Source organism: Pan paniscus, chromosome 10 (assembly GCF_029289425.2).
Source record: "Pan paniscus chromosome 10, NHGRI_mPanPan1-v2.0_pri, whole genome shotgun sequence".
Taxonomy (NCBI): domain Eukaryota; kingdom Metazoa; phylum Chordata; class Mammalia; order Primates; family Hominidae; genus Pan; species Pan paniscus.
Window position 1 is genome coordinate 10,083,428 of NC_073259.2, and position 27,517 is coordinate 10,110,944.

General features: G+C 36.7%; 2 protein-coding genes across 5 annotated transcripts in view; one reads left to right on the forward strand and one right to left on the reverse strand.

Annotated features, from left to right (window-relative positions):
• The window catches only part of FERRY3 (FERRY endosomal RAB5 effector complex subunit 3), a 60,180-nt gene extending 54,936 nt beyond the window's left edge, over nucleotides 1–5,244 (reverse strand). Inside the window, exons 1-3 of one of the 3 annotated variants that reach the window (XM_003820337.6) lie at nucleotides 5,142–5,244; nucleotides 2,751–2,953; nucleotides 892–1,037 (exon numbers count right to left, since the gene is read on the reverse strand). In XM_003820337.6, the coding sequence (XP_003820385.2) occupies nucleotides 892–1,037; nucleotides 2,751–2,928 (324 nt within the window). In that variant the 5' untranslated portion in view covers nucleotides 2,929–2,953; nucleotides 5,142–5,244. The remainder of the gene's footprint in view (nucleotides 1–891; nucleotides 1,038–2,750; nucleotides 2,954–5,141) is intronic. The other 2 variants (XM_024931230.4, XM_055095269.2) reach the window with 2 other exon arrangements.
• Nucleotides 5,245–5,464: 220 nt separating this feature from the next.
• RAD51AP1 (RAD51 associated protein 1) lies at nucleotides 5,465–26,623 on the forward strand. 2 transcript variants are annotated; one of them, XM_003820336.5, is made up of 10 exons: nucleotides 5,517–5,689; nucleotides 8,614–8,663; nucleotides 10,494–10,635; nucleotides 12,513–12,563; nucleotides 13,040–13,149; nucleotides 14,827–14,913; nucleotides 15,426–15,575; nucleotides 19,715–19,879; nucleotides 23,094–23,243; nucleotides 25,598–26,623. In XM_003820336.5, the coding sequence occupies exons 1-10, from the start codon at nucleotides 5,673–5,675 to the stop codon at nucleotides 25,732–25,734; spliced, it is 1,059 nt and encodes a 352-aa protein (XP_003820384.1). In that variant the 5' UTR covers nucleotides 5,517–5,672; the 3' UTR covers nucleotides 25,735–26,623. The 2 variants fall into 2 exon arrangements, with proteins under 2 accessions (XP_003820383.1, XP_003820384.1); XM_003820335.5 differs by lacking the exon at nucleotides 12,513–12,563 and having other exon boundaries at nucleotides 5,465–5,689.
• Nucleotides 26,624–27,517: the final 894 nt, after the last annotated feature.

Here is a 27,517-nt window from a genome sequence, read left to right on the forward strand (position 1 = left end):
AAACTCTGCCGCCTTAAAAAACAAACAAACAAACCTCTGACCTTGTGTTCCCATTTAGCCAGTGCCCCATCCTTCACCTCTTTATATTCAGACTTCTTCAGTTAGTATACTAATTCTTCCTATTTCCACACTCCCACATTCTTAAAGTCAATGAAATCTCATTTCCACCACCACCAACTTACTGAAACTGATCTTGCCACAGACAAGATTACTTGATAAATACAATGGATATTTTTGAGTCTTTTCTTTGCCTCTTATACTTGATGTCATCTTGGCATTCTCTCATAGTTTAATTTGCAGTGCTCTTTCTTAGTAAATAAAATCATTTGTGGTATACCTAATGGCATCTTAGACTTTATGAAACAGGGTATATTATTTAAATAGAAAATGATATGATGTGACTACACAACAATAATGAAGATAAGTTTATAAAAGTAAACCAAAGGTTAAATGAATACTATTGCTGATTTAGGGTTGCCAGATACAATACAGAACACTCACTTAAATTAGAATTTCAGATAAATAGTGAAAAAATTTTTTTAGTATAAATATGTTCCATGTAATATGTTGATATACTAAAAAATATTCATTTATCTGAAATTCTAACTTAACTGGGTGTCCTATATTTTTAATTACTAAATCTGGAGACCCTGTGCTGGTGAGATATATGCAAGTAGCCTCTTGTTTTACAAAGGTATTACATAAATAGCATTTTGTCTTATGTGCTCACCCTGATATAGGAAGCACAGAAGCAGCAACATATACATTATAGAATATTGGTATGTGGAGAAAAAGGATCTTATAACTATTTCAGGATTACCACAGCATTTTAAAAATTTTCACCAAAATCCAGAATATCCTTGAAATTTACAATCTGACCTATTTTCTTACCTCAGCATAAGCTTTGGCCCATGTACTCGCCAGCTGATGTAAATCTACTTCACCTGATTTCACAGCTGCCAGGGATGCTTCAGCATCTCTATCATAATCGCTGAGGGATTCTTCTTCTATAAACTGAGTCAGAGCTTCTTTTAAGTCTGTTACAGGGACATCAAACACCATCGTAAGCAAAATCCAGGTATAAATAGGGAACATTTCACTTGGCTGAGAATTCCAATGTGAAATCTTATTTTTAAATTTTTATTTTTTATTTAGAGATGGGGTCTCTCTCTCTGTTACACAGGCTGGAGTGCAGTGGCATGATCACAGTTCACTGCAGCCCTGAATTCCCAGACTCTAGTGATCCTCCCACCTCAGCCTCCCGAGTAGCTGGGACCACAGGTGCATGCCACCATGCATGGCTAATTTTTGTATTTTTGGTAGAGATAGGTCTCACCATGTTGCCCAGGCTGGTCTTGAACTCTTCAGCTCAAGTGATTCACCTGCCTTAGCCTCCCAAAGTGCTGGGATTACAGGTATGAGCCACCTTGCCCAGACATGAAATTTTATTTTATCAAGCTGATACTCTTAATAGAATCTCCAACTAAAATGAAATCAGCTTAGGGGATCATTTAACTAATTTCACGATTATTTTCCTTTACTATTACAGGCTATTGCATAGAGAAAGGTCAAAAGTCTTAACTCCTACGTATTCCCTTGATACTAATAAAGTAATGTTACTTTCTTAAGCCTGATATTTCAGTTTGAAGCCAAGTGGGTATAAGGACATAAAGAAAATGCTACAGATTTTGAAGGTCTGAACATTACTGTATTTACATTAAAAAGAGTTTTCCATGTAACTTTAAAGGGTACATTGTTACATCCTTTGAAAGAGAAGTTAAATGACTAGCTTATTAACACATTTAACTCAGATGACTGACCGATTTCAGTTTTACAGACACCACTTAGAGAATGATATAATGGAAGAGCACTGAGAGAGAAGTTAGGACACCTGTGTTCTGGCTTTGGCTCTATTATTATCACTATGTTCGTGACTTTAGACAGTGGTTCACAATCTTAAGTGTGCATTAGAAACCCCTGGAGGCCTTATTTAAACAGACTGCCACATGCTACCCTAATTTCTGATTCAGCAGAAATGGGATGCAGCCCGAGAATTTGCATGTCTAACAAGCTTGCAGGTGATGCTGTTGCTGCTAAATGATTAGAAACCATATTTCAAGAACCACTGCCTTGGGTAAATAATTTAACCTCTTTATGTTCCAGTTTCCTTGTTTGTACAATGTGATTGGGCTATAAAGTTTCTAGGTTCTCTTATAACTCTAACCTGTGATCTAACATATTCTGAATTTTAAATTTTTCCTAGACTGTGAGATAGAGCACAGACCTTTAAAAATGGTTTAATACATATAACTTTATAAAACTAATTTAGGTAAGCAAAGACTATTCAAAAATTAGTACACTTTCTGTTCTATGGCATCTCAGAAATTAATGACCAGATTATTAAAAGGGCAACCAATTTAGCACTATAATTCTATTAGCACAATTAGCGATAGCTAAACTGCCTTATAACTTCACCCAACTAAATTCAGAAGAGCTCCTCTAATTCCAAACTTTGTAGATAATTTTTCATTATAAAATCTAATTTTTATATTTTATAAACAACTACCACTTATAGGAAAAAACACTCAATAAAAGAAAGCTCTGGAGAAATGTTTTTATTCTTGGAATCAGTTCCTATGTTATGGCTGTTTCCAAAGCTTCTTAGGTTTATGCTTTCTAATATGAAACTTCTAATGACAGACTATTGAAACTAATAAAGTGGTGATACTTAAAAAAAAATCAGTCCTCACCTTTTTCTATAAAGCACGGTAAACTGTGCAGCAGCATCAGACGTCCATGTAAATGACTGGCATTCTCTTGAACAGGAAATCTGAGTGGCACTCTCAGTTCTAAGCACTGACTTCCTACTTTAAATTTATATACAAATTCTCTCTCTCTATTGCAGACTCTTTCTCTGTTTTTCTTCATATTCTTTGACAGGATTTCTACAGAACTAACAAAAAAGCAGTAGGTTATAAGTCCATAAAGAAATTATGTTTCATTATTGCTGTCCCACTTCTAAGAAAACATTCCACCATTCAAGAGATTTTGTCTACGAGCCAATTATTCTAATTTTTCCCAAGTGTTTATCCCTGTACTTCCATCTTCATGATGAAAACAAAGTGCTTCTTAAAAAAAAAAAAAAGACACTTTGTTTTAAACTTGATTTAAGAAAAAAAATTATGGCCATAAAGTACTTTATATTCCAAGGCAGGGTTCTCAATAATAGGGAAGGACCATGGAGAGAAGAGCAGAGAGAATTCTCAGGGAGAGTTCATGGGTGGGGAAATACAAAGCTTAAGAAACCGTTGGTAAAAAGAAAGTCAAAGAAGCAGATCAGGGACCAAGGAGTGATCCTGGAGAACTTAGAGGTTGTGGTCATGAGATCTGACTGGGGGAAGGGGAGTAAGAAAGTGTTAGAAAGATTTCCATGTGGGAAGAAGATACACAGAAAAGAGAGAGTACAGGACCTCCACTTCCGGCCCACACCCCAAAGGCAAACTAGACACTACTAAGGAAGAAGAAAATCTAGTTAAAGGCAGTAAGAATCAACATCAATTAAAGATTTATTTATTCATCACCCTTGTAACTGGACTTCCTATGGCTAGGCTTTCTCCCATCAAATCAGTTCTTACATTATTTTCTACACTGAAGTTATAGTAATCTTCCTTTTTAAAAAAGGAATATACTTATCTGATCATGTTGTTCATCCGCTTAAAAACTTTCTATGACATTCCATTGCTCTCAGGATAAAATGTAAACTCCTTATCCCAGTTTACAACACCCCTGCTTATATTTCCACTCTTCTCTCAGAAACTGCACCTCTCCTTCCTAACACACAAATTGACAAATTTTATTTTCCAGCCATTCTGAACTTCTGTCAACACCAAACTTCTCTTTCCATGCCGAATCTTTTTGAATGCCTTTTTCTTTGCCTAGAGCACTCTTACTGATCTTAATTTCGTTGGATAACAATTGCTAATTCTTCAGGTCTCAGTTAAGCCTCTAGGAAGACTTATCCAACTCCCTAAAACTGGATTGGGTCCCGACAGGCTCTCATATTAGCCTGGACTTATTTGAATCATGCCACTTATCACGCTCTATTTCTTACTCTTGGCTAGAAAACAGTCTTCTTGAAGTGGAAGGAATACTGTCTTGTATTCCGTGTATTAGGCAGGATGTTGCGAATGGCAAGAACTAATAAATAATTGTTGGATTGTATGGCGTTTTTATTTTATGGTGCTCACTGGAAAAATAAAGAACAAAAAATTATTCATACGGTTCTTTAAAAAGATATCACCTGAAATATAAAAAAACTCAAAGGACTTTTGTACATGTCGTGGGGCGGGGCTAAGTTGAATTATCCAGACTATATTTTCAAATCTGTATGTAGGCTATACACAAAAATCTTCGTCTATTTCACCATAATGCAAAGAGATAGGGTATTTGTTTTACTCAGAAAGAATTAAAATTAAACGTAAAGCAATACAAATTTTTATAATGTTAGAAAACTACCAAAACTACATAAAGGTCTATTCTATGATGTAGAAATTTCATTCCTAAGTATATATCCAAATACACACACACGCATATGTTCGCTAAAGTACACCCAGAAGGATGCTCATATAAGTTTTATTTATAATACCCCAAACTGGAAACAACCAAAATGCGTATTAGTAGGAGAATAGTAAACTTGTTTATTTTATGAGATAAATACTACACAGCAATAAAAAAGAATCAACCACTGATAAATGCAAAAATATGAATGAATCAGGAATGTTGAAAAAAAAAGAGAAGACAGACACAAAAGCTCTGGTTCAACATTTAGACTTGTGTTTCAAGAAACTGATAACTTTAGTTCTTTCTCCTCTCGCTCTTTTTTCAGACTAATGGTCTATCCTGAAGCCTTGGTTCAGTTTTAGCAACCGTGAAATCCAGGAAGGTTTCCCATAAGAAAATGGGATGGAAGGAGGTCTGGACCGAACACACACAGCCAACAGAGCGGAGGCTCTGAGGCTCACATTAATCAGGGAAAAGGAAGACAGACGGTCGAGCTGAGAAACTTCAGCCGGGTGAGGGGACTAATCCCTCTGTAACGGTTGTCAGTCTGAAAGGGCATCCTCACTCGGTTCTGGACTCACCTCGTCTAGTTCCGAAGTCCTGGGCAGTCCGCTCACTCGAGCTGTCAGCGCGTCCTGCACGGGGAAACCAGCTGACTTGCCGACATACTTTTTCCACCCCGCGGATCCGCGAACGTAGATTCGCCACATCCTTTTCTATTTCCTGGCATCTTGTAGAAAATTTCTCAGTCCAAGTGCCTCTATGTCCCAACGTGTTTCAATTTAACCATTTGAAAGGTGCAATAAGGTGTATTTCTATTGTTATTCTGTAGTTCAGAGACAGGGCAAATCCGCCGTTGTGACGAAAGTGCAGGGACAAAGCACAAACTCGGCTCTGGTGGACCGGATACGGAAAAGCGGTGCCTTGGGAAGGGCGGGAGCAAATGCGCTTTCCCCACAGCGCGTGCGCCGCCGCAAGCATGGCTGGTGATGATTGGACGACTGGTAACAGGGGGCGGAGGGCTCCGAAGTCTGGTTTTGGGCGGGAATTGAAACCGCCGCTGAAGCCGACAAGAATTTGAGAACTGTAAATACCAAGCCTTGAAAGGGACCATGGTGCGGCCTGTGAGGTGGGTAGTTCCTGACATTCGTCGGGGGTGGGAAGAAAACTAAGGGAAAAGACATGAGACTAAGGGGAAAGGATCGAGTAAGACCGGAGGGCAGCGATGGTGGGGTTAGGATGGACGGTTATCAAGAACCCAGTCTCCAGTGAGAGCCACCCGTTGCTCAGAAGTATCCTAGCATCGTAGCTTTTTCCTTCTCTTTGCCTCCCTTCACAACCGTCGCCGTTTCTTTCACCAAGACCTTGTTAGCGTTTGAACAGCGCTTTACATTTCACCGAGCGCCCAGTTATGTGTTATTTTATTTGTTCATCACTGTAGTTATTTGATATAGAAAGAGTAAGCATTCCTGTTGTATTGATTTAACATTTCTACGTATAGAGGGTAAGTTATCTGAGTCATACAGCCCAGTAAGTGGCAGGGCAATACTCAAACCTAAGTCATCTCACTCCAGATCCTCTGTGCTTTCCATCGTGGTATTAGAAACGATTCTTCTATTTACACAGTTGAGTGCCATGGAAGCCTATAATTATCCATTCATTTAGTAAAGTTATTGAATATATTCACTTCTTTAATGTACGAGGTGCTGGAGGTTACATTCTAGTGGGAGGTGAGGTTAGGGGGCCGAAAATAAGCCTCGAAATATGAGAGTGCGAAAGAGGAAAGCACTACTTTAAATATAGTAGTTAATATGTGACTCTGAGGCGATAATACATGCACTGAGTCATGAATCAGGGTAGAGGGAATAGGAGCCAAGGCCCCATCCTTGACCATATTTTAGGGACAGTCTAAAGCTGTAGGATTAACAAGCAGTGGGGAGAATCGTAGGGGGATTAGGCCAGAGAAATAGGCAGGTGCCACAACAGATAGGGTCTTGTAAGTCTTAGAAAGGAGTTTAGGTTTTATTTTAAGTCAATGGGAAGTCAGTGGAGGGTTTTAAGTAGGGGAGAGAAATCTAAGTTTGCTTTTATAAAGGTCACTGGCTGTTGGTGGAGAATAAATGATGGATAGGGTGACCAGAACGAGAGCAGGAAAATCAGGTATTATATCATTGGAGAGCGGTTTGGGATAGGGTATTATTAGTGGGCATGGAATGGAACAGATGAATTTGGGATGTATTTCGGAGGCACTGTGGACAGAACTTGCTGATGAAGTAGATGTACAGGTAAGGGAAAGAAAGAATCAGAGATGACTCCACAATAGTTTTGGTCTGAGCTACAGGATGGATGATCTTTGTATTAAGATAGGGAAGACTAGGAAAAGGAAGGTTAGGAGGTGTGAGGGATCAAGATTTCTGTTTCGAACATGCTGAATTTGAAATGGGTTTTAAGCATCCAGGCAGTGGAGTCATAATCCCTTTGTAAAGAACAGCAGTTGTTAAAGTATGGTCTGCAGACCTCTGGGGGTCCCTGGAAACTTCTCTAGAGGTCTATGAGGTCAAAACTCTTTTCATAACAATACTAAGATATGATTTGCCTTTTTCGCTGCTTTGTCATTTGCACTGCAGTGACGATAAAACTGCTGGCACCTCAGAACAATTAAGGCAGTGGCACTAAATTGTACTACTAGTCTTTGCAATGTTTACTGCCATACTCTTAAAAGTAAAAAAAAAAAAATCATTTCAGTTAAGAATATGCTTGATGAAGTAGTGGAAATTATTATATTCATCATAGCTTAACCCTTAAGTATACTAATTAAAAATAGGCTATTGATTTTATTTTACTATTATTCAAGTTCAGAATTTATAAAGGGGTTTTCACATTTTATTCAGCTCTAACTTCTTTAACTCTGAAGAGTAAGAGAGTAATATGAGTGCACTTTTTAATATTTTGCGTGAGGAAACAGGAAGTACACATAAAGCACTTTTGTATACTCATGCGTGATAGTTATCTCAAGGAAAAGCACTTGTGAGATTGTCTGAGTTGTGAGCTGAGCTTACCTCTTTTTCATAGAACATTCTTTTTACTTGAAAGAACAACCAGCTGACAAATTAGGTTATTCACATTTAGCTATTTGGCAAAAATATAGAAATAAAAACTAGAAAAACATTTTATTTAGTGCCTAGAGGAGGGAGGAAAAAATTATTTTTTTCACTTTGAATATCATTTTCTTCTAATGCCCTCTGAAGTAGTACAAGTTGAGCATCCCAAATTTGAAATGCTCCAAAATTTGAAACTTTTGCAGTACCTACATGGCACTCAAAGGAAATGTTCATTGGAGCACTTCAGATTTTAGATTTTCAGATTTGGGATGCTCAGCTGGTAAGTATATAATGCAGATATTCCAAAATCTGAAAAAATCCAAAATTCAAAACATTTCTGGTTCCAAGCATTTCAGATAAGGGATACTCATCTCAGGTGGTAGGAACAAGGTCACTCACCATTTTTAAGTGTCCGTTGCATAAAAATGTTATTTGGTATTGTGGAGAGATTGAAAAGAAAGTAGCTTTTAGTGTCAAGAAATTTATAATCTAGTAAGGAAGATAGAATGCACACACAAAACAGAAGAACACGTACAACGGGAACTTACAAATGCCCAACAGCAATTAAACAGTATAGCAATTATAAATGTTAATTATGTAGATTATTCTTTGTAAGTTACCTGAATTTTTTTCCTTTATCATATAATTGAAAAGCCAACAATACCCAGGTATATCAGGTATAGTTGTAACTATTTTAGCTAATGATAAATCCCTGTGGTAAAATGCAAATCATGTTTTAGAGTTAAATATTCTTACTTGAACCCAAACACATTTTCATTTATTGAAACACATTTCATTTAACACATTTTTATTTATGTCGTTTATTTATTCATTATTTATTATTAATAAATGAATAATATTAAATAAATAAATAATATTCATTAATAGCCTTAAGTAATAGTGGTGAGAAATTGACATTTGTGTTAATGAAAAAATTCTGTTTTGGTCATAGACATAAGAAACCAGTCAATTACTCACAGTTTGACCACTCTGACAGTGATGGTAAGTAAAGCTTCTTATTTTTGTTCTAAAGATTTGGAAACTCATTTCCTCGGAATTTATATGACATATATAGCTCAAACACTGACTAAATTGCCCAAATGCATATGAGGTAGGTCTGGAAAGATAGTTTTCTAATCATTTGGGATAATTATGCTGATAATTATACTGATAAAAATTATGTTAGTAGGTGATAAATGAACAGGCCAGGTGAAAAGTCTCTTTAGATCTAAACTACTCTAAGTCCATAGTTGTCACATAGAGGTTGGTCTCCTATTCCATCCCTGAAGAAGGAAAACACTGTCTTTTTGAGATACAAAGATGTTACAGCATAGTATATAAAATCCCTATTAATTGTACTATGAAACAAGACCTTGAAGAAAGGTTAGGCTTATGTTATGCCTTTTAAGCATTAGTCATATGTTTACTTGACTCTGCTACGATTGAAAAGTTTGAGGAACATTGCATTAGATTATGTTATACGTTGAAGTGGATTTAATATTTCTTTCTTAGACCACTAGAGTTTTCTGTAAGTCAAATATTTAGTAAGTCTTCGGTTTGAAGGAATCTGTTTTTGCCTTGAGCACAGCCTTAACTGTATCTACCACTTGGGAAAAAGAGTGTAGAGTATAACATCTAGCTTTTTTTTTTTTTTGTCATCAGTCTGTCATCAGATAGTTATAAATTGCCAGGTGTGTAGTAGTAGGTGGGGGGAGTCCTAAGTTATCTTATTTTTACATGGGGAAGCATATAAGAGACAACAAGTATTAGTGCTTGCTGAGTATGTGATGAAGACTGCATAGACCCTGAAAGCATGCATATATGTGTTGTATACATGTGGAAAAGCCACAGCAGTAGTTTTACGTTGACAGTCAAGAGTAGAACTACAACAGTTCAGAGGATTGGTAAGACAGAAAAACCTGTGAGAAACAGTAATGGACTGGAAAAGAACATCCTTTTGCAAGAAAATAAGAAGTTACTTTGGTAGGATCTTAGGAAGATCATTGTGGTAATGGAAAGAGAAAATACTACTATTGTAAAAATCCTCAAGTAGGAGCTACTTTCTCTTCCCCCCATAATGCTTCTTATTTCCTCTAGCATGGTTGATGTACTAGGAATAGGTAATGGGCTTCTTTTTCTCTGTTTTTTGAGACGGAGTCTCACTCTTGCGCCTAGGCTAGAGTGCAACAGCGCGATCTTGGCTCACTGCAACCTCTGCCTCCCAGGTTCAAGCGATTCTCCCACCTCACCTCCTGAGTAGCTGGGATTATAGGTGTCCGCCACCATGCCTGGCTAATTTTTATATTTTTTAGTAGAGACAGGGTTTCACCACGTTGGCCAGGCTGGTCTTGAACTCGTCACTTCAGGTGATCTGCCCACCTTGGCCTCCCAAAGTGCTGGGATTACAAGTGTGAGCCACTGTGCCTGGCCCAAGTAATGGGCTTTGAAAAAAGATATTTGGCTACATTGTGAAGTTCCCATAAAAATAATTTATTTCCACTTTTCAATGTGATTAAATTCTACCAATTTTTCTAATAGTTTTACAGGTTTTTAATCATTTTTTCTTTGACACTTATATGCTGTCTTAATTGCTTTTGCAGTTTTTAGTGAATTGGTTTTTGACAGACTGATATTTTTAAATATAAAGGGCACAAAAACAAAAGTCGAAATAGATAAATGAGAATAAAGATAAACAAAATACTAACAATGATTTTTAAATTGTGGAAATTAAACAATTTGCCTAGCCTATAAAAACTTGAACACACATTGTAATGATTTTCATTTATGAAGAAAATAATATTTTTCTTTTGGTTTTAATTCACACATGAATAGATGATTTTGTTTCTGCAACTGTACCTTTAAACAAGAAATCCAGAACAGCACCAAAGGAGTTAAAACAAGATAAACCAAAACCTAACTTGAACAATCTCCGGAAAGAAGAAATCCCAGTACAAGAGAAAACCCCTAAAAAAAGGTGAGAGGTAAGACATGCAGTAAATATATGACATTAGATGTGTTAATTTTAAAGAGACACAGATTCGAACCCTTGGTTTAAATTAGAACTTGAGCAGAGTCATAGGTCTTATTTTCCTAGGTGCAGTCAGAAAACAGGACGTACTATTTTTTTCTGACTTTCTGACTTAAAGAAATTCACAAACATACAAGGAAGTATCATTAAATATTAAGACAATAATGATTGTAGAATTCAGAAGTTATGACTGGTTTTGACAGGACCCAGCACTTATCTCTGAATTCCTCAAATCATATGAGACTACTTTGTTAAAAATGACATTAGATGACTTAAGATGATTAAGACACAAGATGACTTAATATGAGGACAGTTTTTAAAATATAAAACCATGTATTTTCTTGCAGAAAAAGATGTCTTCTCCCCATGTTGTTAAGATTTATCCAGCAGTGAGAAGTTCCCATAGTTTCTAGACTAACCATGGAATTCCATTAGATAGTATCAAGAGGCAGAAAGGAGTGAAGGAAGTCCTTAGAGACCCAAAACTTGCAGTATGGAGAAGAGATGGGCGGAAGGGGAATATTAACAAATGGAACATGGCATATATAATGTTTTACTGCCACAAGTTTCTCTATGAAAAGTGAGTTAGCCTGGAGAACCTTACCTCATGTCATGCTCTTTTTTGCTTTTCTTTTTTTTGGTTTTTGTTTGTGAGTTTCTTGTATTACATTTTAAATATATAGAAAAAGGAACCCACACGTGGGAGAAAATATTTGTAAATCAGATAACTGATAAGGGACTGTATCCAGAGTATACACAGAACTCGTAAAACTCAACAGTAAAAAGACTAACAACACAATTTAAAATGTGCAAAAGATTTCAATAGACTTTCTCCAGAGAAGATACACAAATAACCAATAAACACATGAAAAGATGCTCAATATCATTAGCTGTGAGGGCAATGCAAATCAAAATCAGAATGAGATAATACTTCACACCCACTAGATGACTTAATACAAAAGACAAGGAATGTGGAGAAATTTGAACCCTCATATATTGCTGGTGGGAAAGTAAAATGGTGCAGCTAAATTGGAAAATGGTTTAGCAGTTCCTCAAAATGTTAAACAGAGTTATTACATGACCCAGCCTATGTATGTATCCAAGAGGAATGAAAACATATGCCCACACAAAAACCCATACATGAATGTTCACAGCAACATTATTCATAATAGCTAAAAAAAAATGGAGGCAATCTAAATGTCTATCTGCTAATGAATGGATAAGTAAAATGTGGTTTCCACAAAATGGAATATTTTTCAGCCATAGAAAGAAATGACAACTGATAACTGATATATACTGCAATATGGATGAACCTTGGAAACATCATTCTGAGTGAAAGAAGCCAGATATACAGGTCACATATTACATGATTTCATTTGCATGAAATGTCCAGAATAGGCAAATCCATAGAAACGGAAAGCAGATTAATGGTTGCTAGGAGGGGAGAGGGGTAAACAGGAAGTGGATGCTAATGGGTATGGGGTTTCTTTTTGGGGTAATAAAGATGTTCTGAAATTAGGTAGTGATGGTAGTTTTACAGCTCTGTGAATGTACTAAAAACTGCTGAATTGTTTACTTTGAAAGGTAAACTTTATGATGTGTGAATTATATCTTAAGAAAACTGTTATTCTAAAAAAATAAATTCTTTAAGGTACATCTCAGTGCTTCTTCCTTTATGTGACTTTTCCTTATCTGTCTTTGATGTTTTTTTCCTCTTATACTCCATAGCACTTTTGACCAGCTTGAATAGGACTTTATAATCTGCCTTTTATAGGATAATTATTAGCATGTCTTATTTCCCCACCCTCCTCCTTTAATTGCAGACTCCCTGAAGGTACTTTTAGTATTCCAGCTAGTGCAGTGCCTTGTACAAAGTAAGTGCTTGGTAAAATATTTGTTAAAGTCTGGATTGGGAGGAAGAGATGTAAAAAAATGATAATAATTTTAATTTAATGTAAGAGCTATAATATCTGCTAAAGGGGAGTGGGTGAGGTCAAGGAAGAGTTTTAAGTGGAAGTGATGTTTGAACCAAGTCTGTTTTGGGTTGAGTAGGGTGTTTCCCAACTGGACACAGCTGGTAGTAAGGTGACACATTACAATGAAAGGGAACAGTCATTGCAAAGAGGCACATGGTCCTCCTATTTCAAACCTCTTATTCTGTATGTAACATGATACTGTGACATTTTAGGAGTCTTATCTTATCATCAAAGGTCTATTAATGATGATTGTTTAAAAACATTTTTGCGAAGTTAGCAACTCTTGAATAGTAATTTGGAGAAATCTCAAACTTTGCTCTTTAGTTGAGATTGATATTTTGAAGAACTCATTATTACTTGTGTATCTATTTTAGGATGGCTTTAGATGACAAGCTCTACCAGAGAGACTTAGAAGTTGCACTAGCTTTATCAGTGAAGGAACTTCCAACAGTCACCACTAATGTGCAGAACTCTCAAGATAAAAGTAACTTTATTTTCTGTATATTTAGCTTTAAAACCTTCTTAATGCTTTTGTAATTATTTGTTTGGGTGGGCCTTCACAGAGGAAAGAGGTAAAATGTGAATACTTTGCACTATAAATAGACCCATTTGCAGAGAATACGATTGGATTTAGTTCTTAATTCAGCTGCCTAAATCTCATACAAACAGACATACATCTCTGCTTAACACCCAGAATAAGCTTGAGGGCATGGACTGAGAGCCTCAGTGTTCGAATTATATGTTGTTGTACAGTGAACATTTAATTTCTTCATCAAATGATTTGATCTGTACAGTCCTAACAATCCATCTCCATTTTTTCCAGATCAGTTGAACATACCCTAATTATGGTAATTTTTATTACTTACAAAGGTCAAAGGTATTAATTTGGTTAGCAAGCTCAGTAGACTTAAGAGAATGGCTTTTGGATTTCTCTGTTGATTTTCTCCTTTGATTTTTCTGGCAATATGTTAATATTCTAGAGAGGCAGAAATCATTATTCCTGAAAAAGATACTCTGCTGCTAAAATGCTTTTTGGCTTAAAGTTTTTATGTTGGGGGATATTTTAGCTTATTATCTTATTTAGGGGTATACATGGAGCTTTTTTCTTTGTTTCTTAAATCAGTACTGCCTCCTTATTTATTTATTTATTTATTTGAGACAGGGTCTCGCTCTGTCATCCAGGCAGGAATACAGTGGCATGATCATGGCTCAATACAACCTTGACCTCCTAGGCTCAAGCAGTCCTCCTGCCTCAGCCTCCTGAGTAGCCGGGACTACAGGCATGTGCTGCCATGCCTGGCTAATTTTTTATTTTGTAGAGAGGGGTCTCACTATGTTGCCCATGCTGGCCTCAAACTCCCAGCCTCAAGCAATCCTCCTGCCAAAGCCTCCCAAAGTGCTGGGATTACAGGCGAGAGCCACCTTATCCGGCTGCCTCCTCTTTAAAAAGAAATGAAAGTTTGATTAGGAAGACTTTTAGTAACCAAGAATCAAAGAAACATGAAAAGAGAATTATCATGAATTACATTTAAAATGGAGGCACTGAAATTCATCTCTCTCTTTTAAGACATTGTAGAATGTATAAGGGGAGTTCCTTAGAAGTATTAATATTATACCACTTCTTATTAAATAATGCACCTTATAGCATTGGAATTTAATAGTACCAATTATTATGTCTTAAAGTCCTCTTAGAATGCTTTGGATCATTTTAAGGTTATTATAACGATTGGAGAGTTCTTAACGTTAGTAAAAGCATGGATTTGCCTACACAGAATTGATAGTTTATTGACCATTTCCTGCACATTGGGCACAATAATAAGCAATTCCTATGTAAGATCCACATTTGGTCTTCTGTAATACCACTGGGTAAGACACTATTTTTATCTCCACATTATAGATGAGGAAATTCAGTCTTAGGATAAGCAACTTGCCCATGGTCATATAGCCAGTTTACATGGTAGAGCCTGAATTTAAACATGTTAGATTTCAGAGCCCAGACTTCTAACCATATGTTAACCTCTCTGAATAAAATTATTGTGCTAGTTTGAGTTTGGGATCATTTATTTATATCTAAATGCTATTACATTTTAGTACTAATTTTCCTATTTCTAGACATTGATTAAGATATATCTGAATTTTCTTTCTTATTCCTTATATTTAGGCATTGAAAAACATGGCAGTAGTAAAATAGAAACAATGAATAAGTCTCCTCATATCTCTAATTGCAGTGTAGCCAGTGATTATTTAGGTAAGTTTTTTATATTAATAATTTTTCTCATCAACAATGCTGTTTTTCTGACTTTTGTTTAAATTGCTGAGATTGTGGCTAGAAGCAAGTTCTTTAAATTTGTCAAGACTCTCTTGATGTCATGGCCTTTATTTCTTTGTGTTTTAGTCTCATTCTGTCGTACTGCAGACACACATTCTTCCCTGAAGGGTCATAACTACCCGTGGCTTCTAGTTGGAGCAACTGACCTTTGAAGAAAGGGGCTGCATATTCCCAATTCTAGTTTGAAAATTTTGGGGGAAAGATGATCTCTGTTTGGGTCTTGGATTTATCCCTAAAACTAGAGGTGTTCCCAGGGCACTGATGTACCATGGTTGACCCAGATTGGGCTAATAAATAGTCTATTACTGGAAGCATGGGAGGGATGAACCTGGGCAAATAAAAACAATAGCTGTAATAGAGTCTGCTCTGCAGTTCTTGAAATATCAGCTGTCACAGAAAGTTTTCCATTGATTTTTATGCCTCTCCTGAAGATTTGGATAAGATTACTGTGGAAGATGATGTTGGTCGTGTTCAAGGGAAAAGAAAAGCAGCATCTAAAGCTGCAGTACAGCAGAGGAAGATTCTTCTGGAAGGCAGTGATGGTGATAGTGCTAATGACACTGAACCAGACTTTGCACCTGGTAGGTTTTATCCTACTTCGAAATTAATTCTATGGGAATTCAGTCAAAAAAGTTCTTGGAAGCCATTAATTGTGCAAAGCACTGTGTTAAACCTTTGGGGTGTGCAAACTTCAAGGACACACAGAACAGTTCAATTCAGTGATAGAATTTGGGGAAAAAGTTTTTTCTACGAGTTAACCTTTAAGCTATGCCTTGAAAAATGAGTAGCGTTTCAACAAACTAAAGGTGTAAAGTAGCATTTCTGACTAATAGAAAGGCATTACCTGTGGAATAGACAAATGCTCTATTTGTCTCTAACTGAGGCTTGCTGGGATGAACATGAAAGAGGCTCGAGAGGGAGGCTGGTACTAATCAGGGAGGGTCTCAGACCCACTGGAAGAAGTGTAGGCTTTTTTTTCCTGGAGGTAGTAGAAATCCATGAATTATTCTGAGGCAGAAGTGATATGAAATCTATATTTTATTATGATGGTTTTTAGAGTCATTTAGAAATTGGGCAAATGGAAAGTGTAGTGACCTTGACAGAACATTATAACATATTAATTAAAAATTTAAATTCATAAATGGAGGCCAAATCAAGATACCATATTTTAGATTTTGATATACTGTCAACAAACAATAACAGATTTGCTCATCGTCACTTATTCGACTAATACTTGAATGCTTTTTATGTGCATTATATTCTAGATACTAGGGATACAATAGTGAAAAAAACAAACAGCTCCTGTCCTTGTGGAACAAAGGAAATACATGAAAAAAGACTGTTTTGCATTTATTTTACTTTGGGAGGGCCTGGGAGACAGGAAAATGCAAAGACACTCTTTGAGCGCCAATGTGATGCTCAAAGGAAATACTCATTTGAGCATTTTGGATTTCTGGAGTGGGAATGCCCAACTGGGTATAATGCAGATGTTCCAAAACCCAGAGAAAATCTGAACCCCGAAACACGTCTGGTCCCAAGCACCTCAGATAAGGGATACTCAGCCTATACTATATGATCTAGCAATCCACTTCTGAGTATGTATCCAAAACGATTGAAAGCAGGATCTCAGGGAGATATCTGCATACCCGTGTTCATAGCAGCATTATTCATAATAGCCAAGAAGTGGAAGCAGCCCCAAAGTGACATTTCAGTTTTCCCCCTGCATTCGCTTGTCCTGGATGAGAATAGAAAGGACCATGTGTGACCTTCATTAGGGAAAGAAAAGAGAAAATTGCAGAGAAGGTAAGTCTTTTCTCTAACAGTTCCCAAAATCTGTAACTGAAGTGTTTGGGCCTTCCAGATTTTCCTCTATGGGATGCGAATGACTTGGAATTTTGGGAACTCCAACTCCCCATCTCTAATTTTATTTAAATTGCTTTCTCAGTTGACTGACGAAGATTAGTTTGACCCCATTTCTGAACAAGCTTGTTAAACAGAAATGTAGCCAGCTCCTACTGTTTATCCTCTTGAGCCAAGAAGAGAATCCTTCAGACTTCTAAGTTACTGAACACATGCAGTATCAGAACTATTGGATACACAGAAAGTTTTGTTGTAGATGATATATTCGGAAAGTTTGGAGAAACTTCCTCTACCCCTTGCCTTCTTTGAGCGGAGAGCTTCTTAGGATTGCTTGAATTTGTAGGCGGCATTTCTAACAGCCCTCATGGGACCTGCTGGCCTTTCTTGGCTAATTCTCTATAGCACAGGAACCATTCTGTGAACATGTGAGTTGATTAGTTTTAAAATTGTGTGTGGGAACAATGATAGAATAAGGACATTGCAATTTGAAGATCATAATGACATTGTTTTTTGTTTTTGTTTTGTTTTGTTTTTTGAGGTGGAATCTCGCTCTGTCGCCCAGGCGGGAGTGTAGTGGCACGATCTTGGCTGACCGTGGCCTCCGCCTCACAGGTTCAAGCAATTCTCGTGTCTCAGCCTCCCAAGTAGCTGGGACTACAGGCATGCGCCACCATGCCTAACTAATTTCTGTATTTTTAGTAGAGATGGAGTTTCAGCAGGTTGGCCAGGGTGGTCTTGAACTCCTGACCTCATGTGATCCACCTGCTTTGGCCTACCAAAGTGTTGGGATTACAGAGGTGAACCACTGCGCCCAGCCCATAAATGACATTGTTGATTTAGGTAAAGGTCATCAATGGAAGGTTGATAAGGATCTTTACAATGATGAATTCAGGCTGGCATCACCTGAACCACCTAAGAGAGGGACAACCACACATTATATGATTTCTGATGTGATGTAATATGAAGTACAGAGAATATACTTATGAAGTATATTCTTGCCGTCCTTCCTCCCCCCGCCACCAAAAAAAGTGAGCCTGAATCCACTCAAGCCTTGAGAGCAGAATTCCAGCTCACATAAAATGCAAGAATATGGCCGGGCACAGTGGCTCACACCTGTAATCCCAGCACTTTGGGAGGCTGAAGTGGGCGGATCAGTTGAAGTCAGGAGTTCGAGACCAGCCTGGCCAACATGGTGAAACCCCTTCTCTACTAAAATACAAAAATTAGCTGGGCGTGGTGTTGTGTGCCTGTAATCCCAGCTACTCAGGAGGCTGAAGCAGGAGAATTGCTTGAACCTGGGAAACAGAGGTTGCAGTGAGCCAAGATTGTGCCACTGCACTCCAGCCTGGGCGACAGAGTGAGGCTCCATCTCAAAAAAAAAAAAAAAAAAAAGCAAGATTAAGTTAAATGACACCGTGAGCTAGAAAACAGACAAATCCAGAATTTAGGACATTCTACAGGACAATTGACTCAACTGCTTCAGCAAGTCAGACACAAGGGAGGACAGGGAGAAGATACTGCTCTATATTAAAAGAGATTAATGTAGACTGAATAGAAGATGATACCAAGAAACTGGTGTTGGTATTGCTAGATGTAATAGTGGCATTGTTGTATGAGAAAATGCTCATGTTTTTAGAGATACATTCTGAAGTATGTAGGAATGTAATGATGTGATGCCTTGATTTTATTTTAATATACTACAAAAGGGAATAGAAGAAGAAGAGCGAGATAGATGAAACAAATGGAGCAAAATGTTGATAATTGTTGAATCTGAGTGGTGGTTTATTACTGTCTACTGTGGTATAGGTTTGAAAATCTTATGATTTTATTTACATATAATATTTCTTATAGATAGGTAGATATTAGTATGTGGGGACAGTAGTGTTTATCTCTGAGTGGTGAGATTACAGAGTAGATTTTCTTTAATAAAGTTTTGTATGGTCTGTATTTTCTACAATAAGCACGTATTGTTTATTTTTCATTTCATTTGTACATTTTTTGATTTAAGCATTTTCTGCAATAAGCATGTCCATAATATTAAAAATGTAAAAAAGTTTTATATTAATATAGGACTAACCCTATTTACACTTAGTTTTCAGAGTTTATCTACAAGGCATGGTTTTCTGATCCTAACCCCCTCAAAAAATAGAAAGATCATTGCTTAACTATCAGGTTAGTACATGCTTTTTTCCAGAGCAGCTGTAGCACTTTCAAAGTTAGATCACTGGCTTATATTTTCCCACGAAGTGCAGAAAAGCACTTTTGAGAAATAAAGGTTTGTCCCAAATGAAATCAGCTCTAGGATTATCTGCTAAGATTGTTGGGTATGGTTATCTCAATTCTCATTTGGTCTGTTCCAGAATGTTGAAGTTTATGTGATTAAGGGAAGGCTCACTATTGCCATAAATGTCACTGTTTTGAAAGACTAGCTATTGTCATACCCTACCATTCTTTTCAAAAGTCACTGAGTTAAAAATGGTAAAATCTGAAGTAAAGATTACTGATGGGAAATTTATAGTGATAGTGGTAATAGCAAACAATTTTATTTTGCTCAGTGTATGCCAGATGTTATTCTAAATGCATTATATATATATTAACTCATTTAATCCACGCAACGACCCTTTGATGGAGGTTTACGGTTATCCCCATTTTCTAGGTGAGGAAACTGAGGCTCAGTGAAGTTAGTGACCTGTCTGAGGATGCAAACCCAGGCACCCACAATGTCAACCACTGCAGTGTTCTGCTACTGGAAACAGTGCAGCACAAAGGTGCATAAGAATCTGAAAGCTGTGGATAAAGTTAAGGCAACAGAATCCTCACTTTTTAGAGCAAAGATGAACTATATAATCTTCTGTTTTAGGTGAAGATTCTGAGGATGATTCTGATTTTTGTGAGAGTGAGGATAATGACGAAGACTTCTCTATGAGAAAAAGTAAAGTTAAAGAAATTAAAAAGAAAGAAGTGAAGGTAAAATCCCCAGTAGAAAAGAAAGAGAAGAAATCTAAATCCAAATGTAATGCTTTGGGTAAGCTTGGTCCAAAACACTTAATTTTATAAAGGAAATGTATGTGGTTTGTTTGCCGTATTTTTCTTATTTTTGCCTTTGTTCTCTTTAACATTTTCCTAACGTCCATTTCTCGTTAAAATATGTAAAAGGAAGGCGGAGTGGGGAAGGGAGAAAAGCGGACAAGAATGCTGACTCCACTACGTATGCTAGCACTTACTGTATATGACCTCACTTTGGTACTCATGGCTGCCCTCTGTGGTTAGCTGTTGTCACCTGCATTCTACAGTGAAAAACTGAGTGTCAGAGAGGTTAAATAATTTGTTGGAAATCTTACATCTAATAGGTGAAGGGCTAGAATTTGAACCCATGTTTGTCCATTCAGAGTCTAAGCTGTATCTTGGACCATATTTTCTCCAGGCAAAACAAGGAAGTTTGCATAATTCTAATTTTTTGCTTTTGTGCTTTACTTAGTCTGATTTGAGAGCTCTTTTGCCACATGTTTAGGGCCCTTTTTTTTTTTATTTCCCCAAAACAAATTCCATTAGAAACTACTTTTATGATAAAACGTTTAAAATTTATGGTGACTCGAACATGGAATACCTGTTTCTTGTGTAAAAGAAGTTAGGATATGTTTGAGTTCATAGTATATGATAGGTTATTGCAAAATATAACTGTCATTAACTGAGTTTGTTTTATTTCTTGATAATCATTTTTATGTCTTGGTTTATTTAATATATATGCTATTGATATTAAAAGTTCCATTATTTAGTCTTTCCATTTATTCATAGGAGCTGCTGTCACCTTCAGTAGCCTGTTGCTGAGTACTTCCTAAGAATTAAATGAGAATTAAGTACTGATTGAGTTATATTCTTCTCTCTCCTGTATTTTGAATTAATGAGGTTTTTTAATTAGAGTGTTTTTTTTTAATTGATGACTTCATCTGGGTTCCAGAAATTCTGAGTATTAAAAGTCGAAAGTGGTTCTCACTGGGCTAAAATCAAGCAGTCAGCCCAACTGTGGTCCTTTGCGGAGGCTCTAGGAGACAAACCACGTTCTTGCCTTTTCTAGCTCCTTGAGGGTGCATTTCTTGGCTTGTGGCCCCTTCCACCTTCAGAGAGCAATGGCAGGGACTTTCTCACATCATGTTACTCGACTCTGACTTTCTTCCTGCTCACGTTTACTTATAAGGACCCTGTGATTACATTGGGCCCCTCCAGATAATTCAGTGTAATTTCCCCATCTAAGATTCTTAATTACATCTGCAAAGTCCCTTTGCCATGTAAGGTAACATATTCACATGTTCTGGCAATGACGATGTAGACATCTGAGGAGCCAGTATTCTGCCTACTACAAGCTATAATAGGAAAAAGTTATTAACACCATGAATATATTTTGTATTTTCTTTAGATGTTTGTTTATGCTTCTTCACCGAGACACACTAATAACTAAAAATAAAACTTCAGTTCCCAAGTTGGAGTTTACCATTTAAAATCTTTTCTCTATCCCTTGGAGCAAGTTGCTTCACAACTGAGATTTAATATATAATATTAGAAATGAAATTTAACCATTAAGTGATAGGACTAGGAATTAGGAAAAATGGATTATATTTTTAGTCCTACTAGTAATGTATTGGGTAAACTTTGAGAATTGTGTCTAGCACATGTTATAATTTTCCCTTGATAGAAAAAATGTTGAGAGCTATGCTGTCCAATATGGTAACCTCTAGCCATGTGTGGCTATATTACATTTGAATTAATTAAAATTAAGTAAAATTTAAAAATCAGTTCCTCAGTTTTGCAAGCCACATTTCAAGTGCACAGTAACTGTATATGGCTAGCGGCTACCATATTGGGCAGCGCAAAACACAAAACATTTCTATAATCACAGAAAGTTCCATCAGACAGTGCTGATCTAGAGGATGCAGATGTTAACATTAGAAAGAGTATACGGTGAAAATGTTCATGTTTATATGTGTTGAAATACCCCTAGGTATCTCAAAACAAGCACTATCTGAAAGTGAACTTAATGCCACCTCTCCTCCCTCCCCACCACCAAAAAAATAAATAAATAGAACCAAAACATACTTCCAAGCTTGTGTTTGTTCTCTAGATAAATGGCACCATCGAACAGTGTGCCCATGACAGGAACTTGGAAGTCATGGATTATTTCTTCATCTCCATTGCTTCCTCCCACCTATTTTTGCCAAAACATATCTAATGTGCTGTTTTCCTTCTATTCTCCACCTTAGCAGGCCCCCATTTCCTCTTACCTGATTACCATAGTAACCTTCTAAGTGGCCTACTTCTCCTACACTACCACCAGAAAGATGTTTTTAAAATACAGATCACTGCTGAGAAAAATACATGCATGATTGTGACTAGCCAGACTCTTGTACATGGTCTGCAAAGCTCTTCATAAGTGATCTACACCCAGTGTCTATCTCTGACATTTCCTACCCTTGAGATTTCTGCTCCAGCCGTATACTGAACCAGTCAGTACTACTGATTCTGGAACTTGGTGCATCCTCCGTCTTTGCACACTGTACTCCCTCTGCCTGGAAAGCTTCTCTCAATTCACCTTTACTCTTCAATCTTGATTTGGTTCAGACCATCCTCACTCACCTCCCTCTAACTTTAAAACACATACCCCCAGATTGCAGTTTCCTTTTCTACTTGGCATACCTCTAGAGTCTGCCATATCCCTTACCACACTGCATTTTACACATCTTTACTTCCCTGTTCTTCCCACTGAAGTCTAGTGACTAAACCTTAAAGTCCTTGGGAGCAGGAGCCATGAATGATACTGTTTCTAACCCTAGAGCCTGACACGTAATCTCACTGACACATACTCACGAGACACTATTGTGTAATGGTTGGTTACAAGGATGGGATTTTGGAGGAAAATCTGGTTTCTAAGCTTAGATGCTTACTAGCTGTCAGACTACAGGCAGATTGCTTAACGTCTCTGTTCCCTTCTCTGAGAGTGGGGATAGTAATATCTGTATTGGAGTTGTTGTAAAGAGTTAGAGGTAATGTGTGTAATATGCCTACCACACTGCCTGGCATATTAATGCTCATAAAAGATGGCTATTCTTAGGCTCTCAATAAATGTTTGTTGATTAATAAGTTTATTTTTTATATGATTATGTAACTTTATAATTTTTACACATATATGCTAGACTTACTTTTTCTTCCTGCATGACAAACATTTTTACGTATATTTTTCAAATAAGTGACTTCGGTGGACTCTGCTCCAGCTGCCGTCAAATCAGAATCTCAGTCCTCGCCAAAAAAGGTTTCTCTGTCTTCAGATACCACTAGGAAACCATTAGAAATAAGCAGTCCTTCAGCTGAAAGCAAGAAACCTAAATGGGTCCCACCAGGTATGGCATATTTATCATCAAGGACAGGAGCTTGGGAAATTATCACTGGTAAATTTTTTTCCTAGTTACAAACGTCATGTGTGAGCATTTCCCCATATTACATATTCTTCAAAACCAAAGTTTCTGGTTGCTACATATATTCATTTATTTAACCATTCCTTATTATTGGACATCCAGGTTTATGATTTTTTCAGTGCTATAAGTAAGATTGCAATAAGTGCAAATGTCCTTATTTTAGAAATCTCTGAGCATATTACTGATTATTTTCCTAGGATAAAATTTCGAGTAGGAAAATTACAGTGTTAAAGGGTGTAAACATTTGAGATTCCTGAAGTATGTATTTCTGGCAGCAAATCTTTTGCTCAGGACCTGCTGACCTCCACAGTCTGACTGAAGCCTTGGGATCTATATGTGGCAATTCTAGCATTTAACAAATGCCCTAGCAAACTCAACCTCTTGCTTTTACAAATTTCACTTCTCTTTGTTTTCTTTTGCTCCACAGCCAAGTCTCATGGATCCTTCAAGAATTCTTTGACCTTCACCCTTCTTGACATTACTAAAACCCTAATCCAGGCCCAAATTGTTGCTGCCTTTCCTAACCAGTCCTGTCTTTACTTTCTCTCATCCACCTGCATGAACCGTCCACTTCAGTGAAATTGAAACACTTTTTGTCTCTCAAACATGTTGTATGTATGCCTCTCTCAGGACCTCTCTTAATCCTCCTCTGCCTGGTGTGTCTTTCTTCATGTGTCCCCTCTCCTTGTCTGAGCCCTTCCAATTCTACTCCTCTTTTTCTTTTGAGGGGCCTCTCTTGGTTGGTCCACAGTGCTCACTCCCTGGCTGATTACTATTCATAGATTTAGACGTGAGCTGTGAGGCTGCGTGATTACTTAACTTACAGAGTCTTCATTTCGTCATGTGAAATACTGGGAACAACTGTAATCTTTAAAGTCCATTCTGGTTTACAACTTCTAAGATTTTTAATGAGGACTTAAAAACTTTTTGGAGAAGGAAAGGAGGGAAGATTAATTACTTGATGTCATATCATTCAAAGAGTAACAGTATATTTCTAAAAATAATTAATGCTTCCCCAATGAAGGAAATTTAAAAGAAGTGATATAACTATAGAAATTTAAAAGTAGCATAATCAAAAAGATACAAGGAAACAGTGGAATGATGGATAAAGAGTTAATGTCATCAAGCACAAAGTGCTTATCAAGTCAGCATGTGACAGTCAGGCAACTGATGTAAATGAGTGAATTGGGCCCATGCAGTAGACTTGCGTGGGTAGGAATTTTGTTGGACTCAGGAGCGCGTACCCTTTTGAAGGAAGCAGCTGCTACTCAGCTCCATCATATTGTTTCCATGCAAGATTATGGGCTTGGTATTTCTAGATCTGATTGCTGTTTTCAAGAGAAGCCAGAAATCCAGATTTTAATATGAAATCTGCTAATTTTTGTAAGTTGATCTTTTTTTTTTTTTTTTTTTTGTTAGCACCATGTGAACAAAAACAATACATCTGAGAGCTAGATTTGGCCCTCAGATTGCCAGTTTGTTACCTATCTTATACAACTGGAGAAGACCACCAAGACCCCAAAAGTAAAATTAGCCAGTGGCATAAATATAACAGTGTCCCCAAGAACTATTAATACAACAAGAAAATATGAAGAGTTTCAGTCTCACTGGTAATTAAGGAAGTGTAAATTAAAATAAAATACTATTTTATACCTTTCAAACTAGAAAACAATAAAGCAGTATAGTCTGAGTTATAGGGTAGCAGGTATAATTATTTATTTTAAATTTATAATACTGTTGTGTAGGCGAGCACCTACAGTCACCATCAACTATGAACATTCATGTGGATAATTTTGAAATAGATGGAAATAATTGCTACATTAGGATAATAGTATAATGAAACTAGTATAAATAAATAACAATATTTGCCATTTTTAAAGGTATTTAATAATTGAAAAATAGACTCTTCAAGGACTACTTGTAAAAATTGCAGGACCTTAAAAATGCATTTGCTTTTTCTATTACTTTAGAAATTATAATTATATGCATTTTTGTATGCCTTTACAACTAGCATTATTTGTTCCCAGCCTTCCTTTTTCAGCTTTCATGGTGAGGTTTTAGTGTCATTACCTTGACTTCTGGGATGTTTGGAAATAGGCAATACTGTATTAATTTCTGCTCTTTAGAACATTCTGTTCTTTTGATCTAGTTTATTGCTTGATAGACCCTGGGAAGCAGAATAATGCTTAACTACCTTTTTTTTGCTGCTTATTTTATAAATTAATCTTTGTTAAGAGATTTCTGACATCATCAGCATCACATCATATGTTTCCTTTCAGCGGCATCTGGAGGTAGCAGAAGTAGCAGCAGCCCACTGGTGGTAGTGTCTGTGAAGTCTCCCAATCAGAGTCTCCGCCTTGGCTTGTCCAGATTAGCACGAGTTAAACCTTTGCATCCAAATACCACTAGCACCTGAGTGTGGTACTGGAGGAATGTTTGGTTGAGAGAATCACAGCTTTACAAGGGTGTTTATATTTGATTTGTGTTTATATTTGAGGCAGGTATTGTAATATAAAGGAATCCATTACCATGTCCTATAAATGACCTCTAGCCATTTTATGATTATGTTCTCTGTAAAACTCTTCAAGACTTCAATGAGAAGTTTGTTTATAAGAATTATCTTCTCATACCTTTCCTTGTGAAGAGCGTATTCTGTTTTTCTATCAGTTCGACATGAAGTCCACATCACATGCTGTTCTTTTCTAGTTACATGATGTGCCTTTCTAGCTTTGTCTAGTTTATAGCACCTTAACTTTAACTGTTCAGTTTTATCTGGCAGAGGGAAACATTCTTATTTCTTTCAGAAGACATTTCTGAAATCTTATAAGCTACTTAAGCTACATTGTCAGTTTTATCGCAAAGATGTTTTGTATTTTAGCCAAACCTTTTTATAGTACAAACTCAGAATTATTTTACGCACTAAAATGGTTGCAGTTTTATGGCATATGTCTCCGATTTAGATGGTTATTCTCTAGAAAATAGAATTTAAAGACATTTTATGAAATCTTCATTGTCAAAACCTTTAATAAAAGTGGAAATATTTTGAAATGCCCTTTTTCTTGATACCACTCATCCACGTGTTCCTGATTGTCCACATTTCATGATAAAATGAGAGCTCTGCAGAGAATGTTAGCCTTTTTGTTGTAAATATAATCTTCAAGTAGTCACTTTTTGTTAAGTTCTTTAGAAAGTAGTTGTCAAGTACTTAGTCATCCCTATTATGATATGAGATAGTACAGCTTTTCAGGAAGCTTAGATCTGAATTTACTTTGAAAAACAATTGTAATGAATATTTTATATTTACATTGAGAATTTCAACTAGCTTCTGATCAATTTTTAATAAAAAATTTTCAAATCATGTTAGCTGTTAAAAAATGTATAATACTTAACTCAGTTTTTCTTGGTTTATGGAAATATCTATATTAATGTGAAAATAATTAATTTAGAATTGTGATTAAAGTGAGCGTTTGTCTATTGCTGTTGTACACTTCTTTTATCTAACATATATTTTTATAGTGTCATATACCAGCCCCCTAACCTGCCCCACCTGTCCCCTTTTTAAAAACATATTTTTCAGTTACATAGCACTGAGGTACTCTATTTGGTGTAGATCAACAATAAACATAAGAGCCTACTGTATATTAGGTACTGATATAATTGATTAATCATCTGGCACCAGCTCAATAACCTGTTTTTGCCGTGTTCTTTATAGTTTATCAGGGGATTTGAAAATTACCTCAAAGTATGTTAAAACCAGCCTGGCTGAAAGCACTGATACCTTTATGTTGCCAAACCCAGTGTACAATTTTCTCACCTAATCTTATACACCCTATTCATTATACTCTGATGAAAACATTTGATTTCCTTGGCTCATGTGACACATTTCTTTGTCATTTCTTCCCATCTCCATGCCTACTCTTCATTATTTTGCAGCTTTCTAATCTGTTGTGTCACCTTTACCTACTTGTCTTACCAGTTTCATGTTCTATTCAAACTCCAGTGGTCACTTATGTGACAGTGACTGCCAAGTCAGGATCTTTACCCTACACCTTGCTCTTGACAACAGAACCTGTGGATGGTCCACTGACAATTTGATGTAGCAGATCAGTTGTTAAATTCAACGTCTCCTCCTACCCCTGACATCTCTCCTGTGTTTTCTGTTAGTAAATGAATGGCACCACCATCACTGCAGGTGCCAA

Bases quoted from the DNA above. Each gene is read 5' to 3' on its own strand.
- RAD51AP1 (XM_003820336.5), top strand. The intron at 13,150-14,826 runs GTAACTTTATTT...CCTTATATTTAG, and splicing joins GCAGAACTCTCAAGATAAAA to GCATTGAAAAACATGGCAGT. The intron at 15,576-19,714 runs GTAGGTTTTATC...CTTCTGTTTTAG, and splicing joins TGAACCAGACTTTGCACCTG to GTGAAGATTCTGAGGATGAT.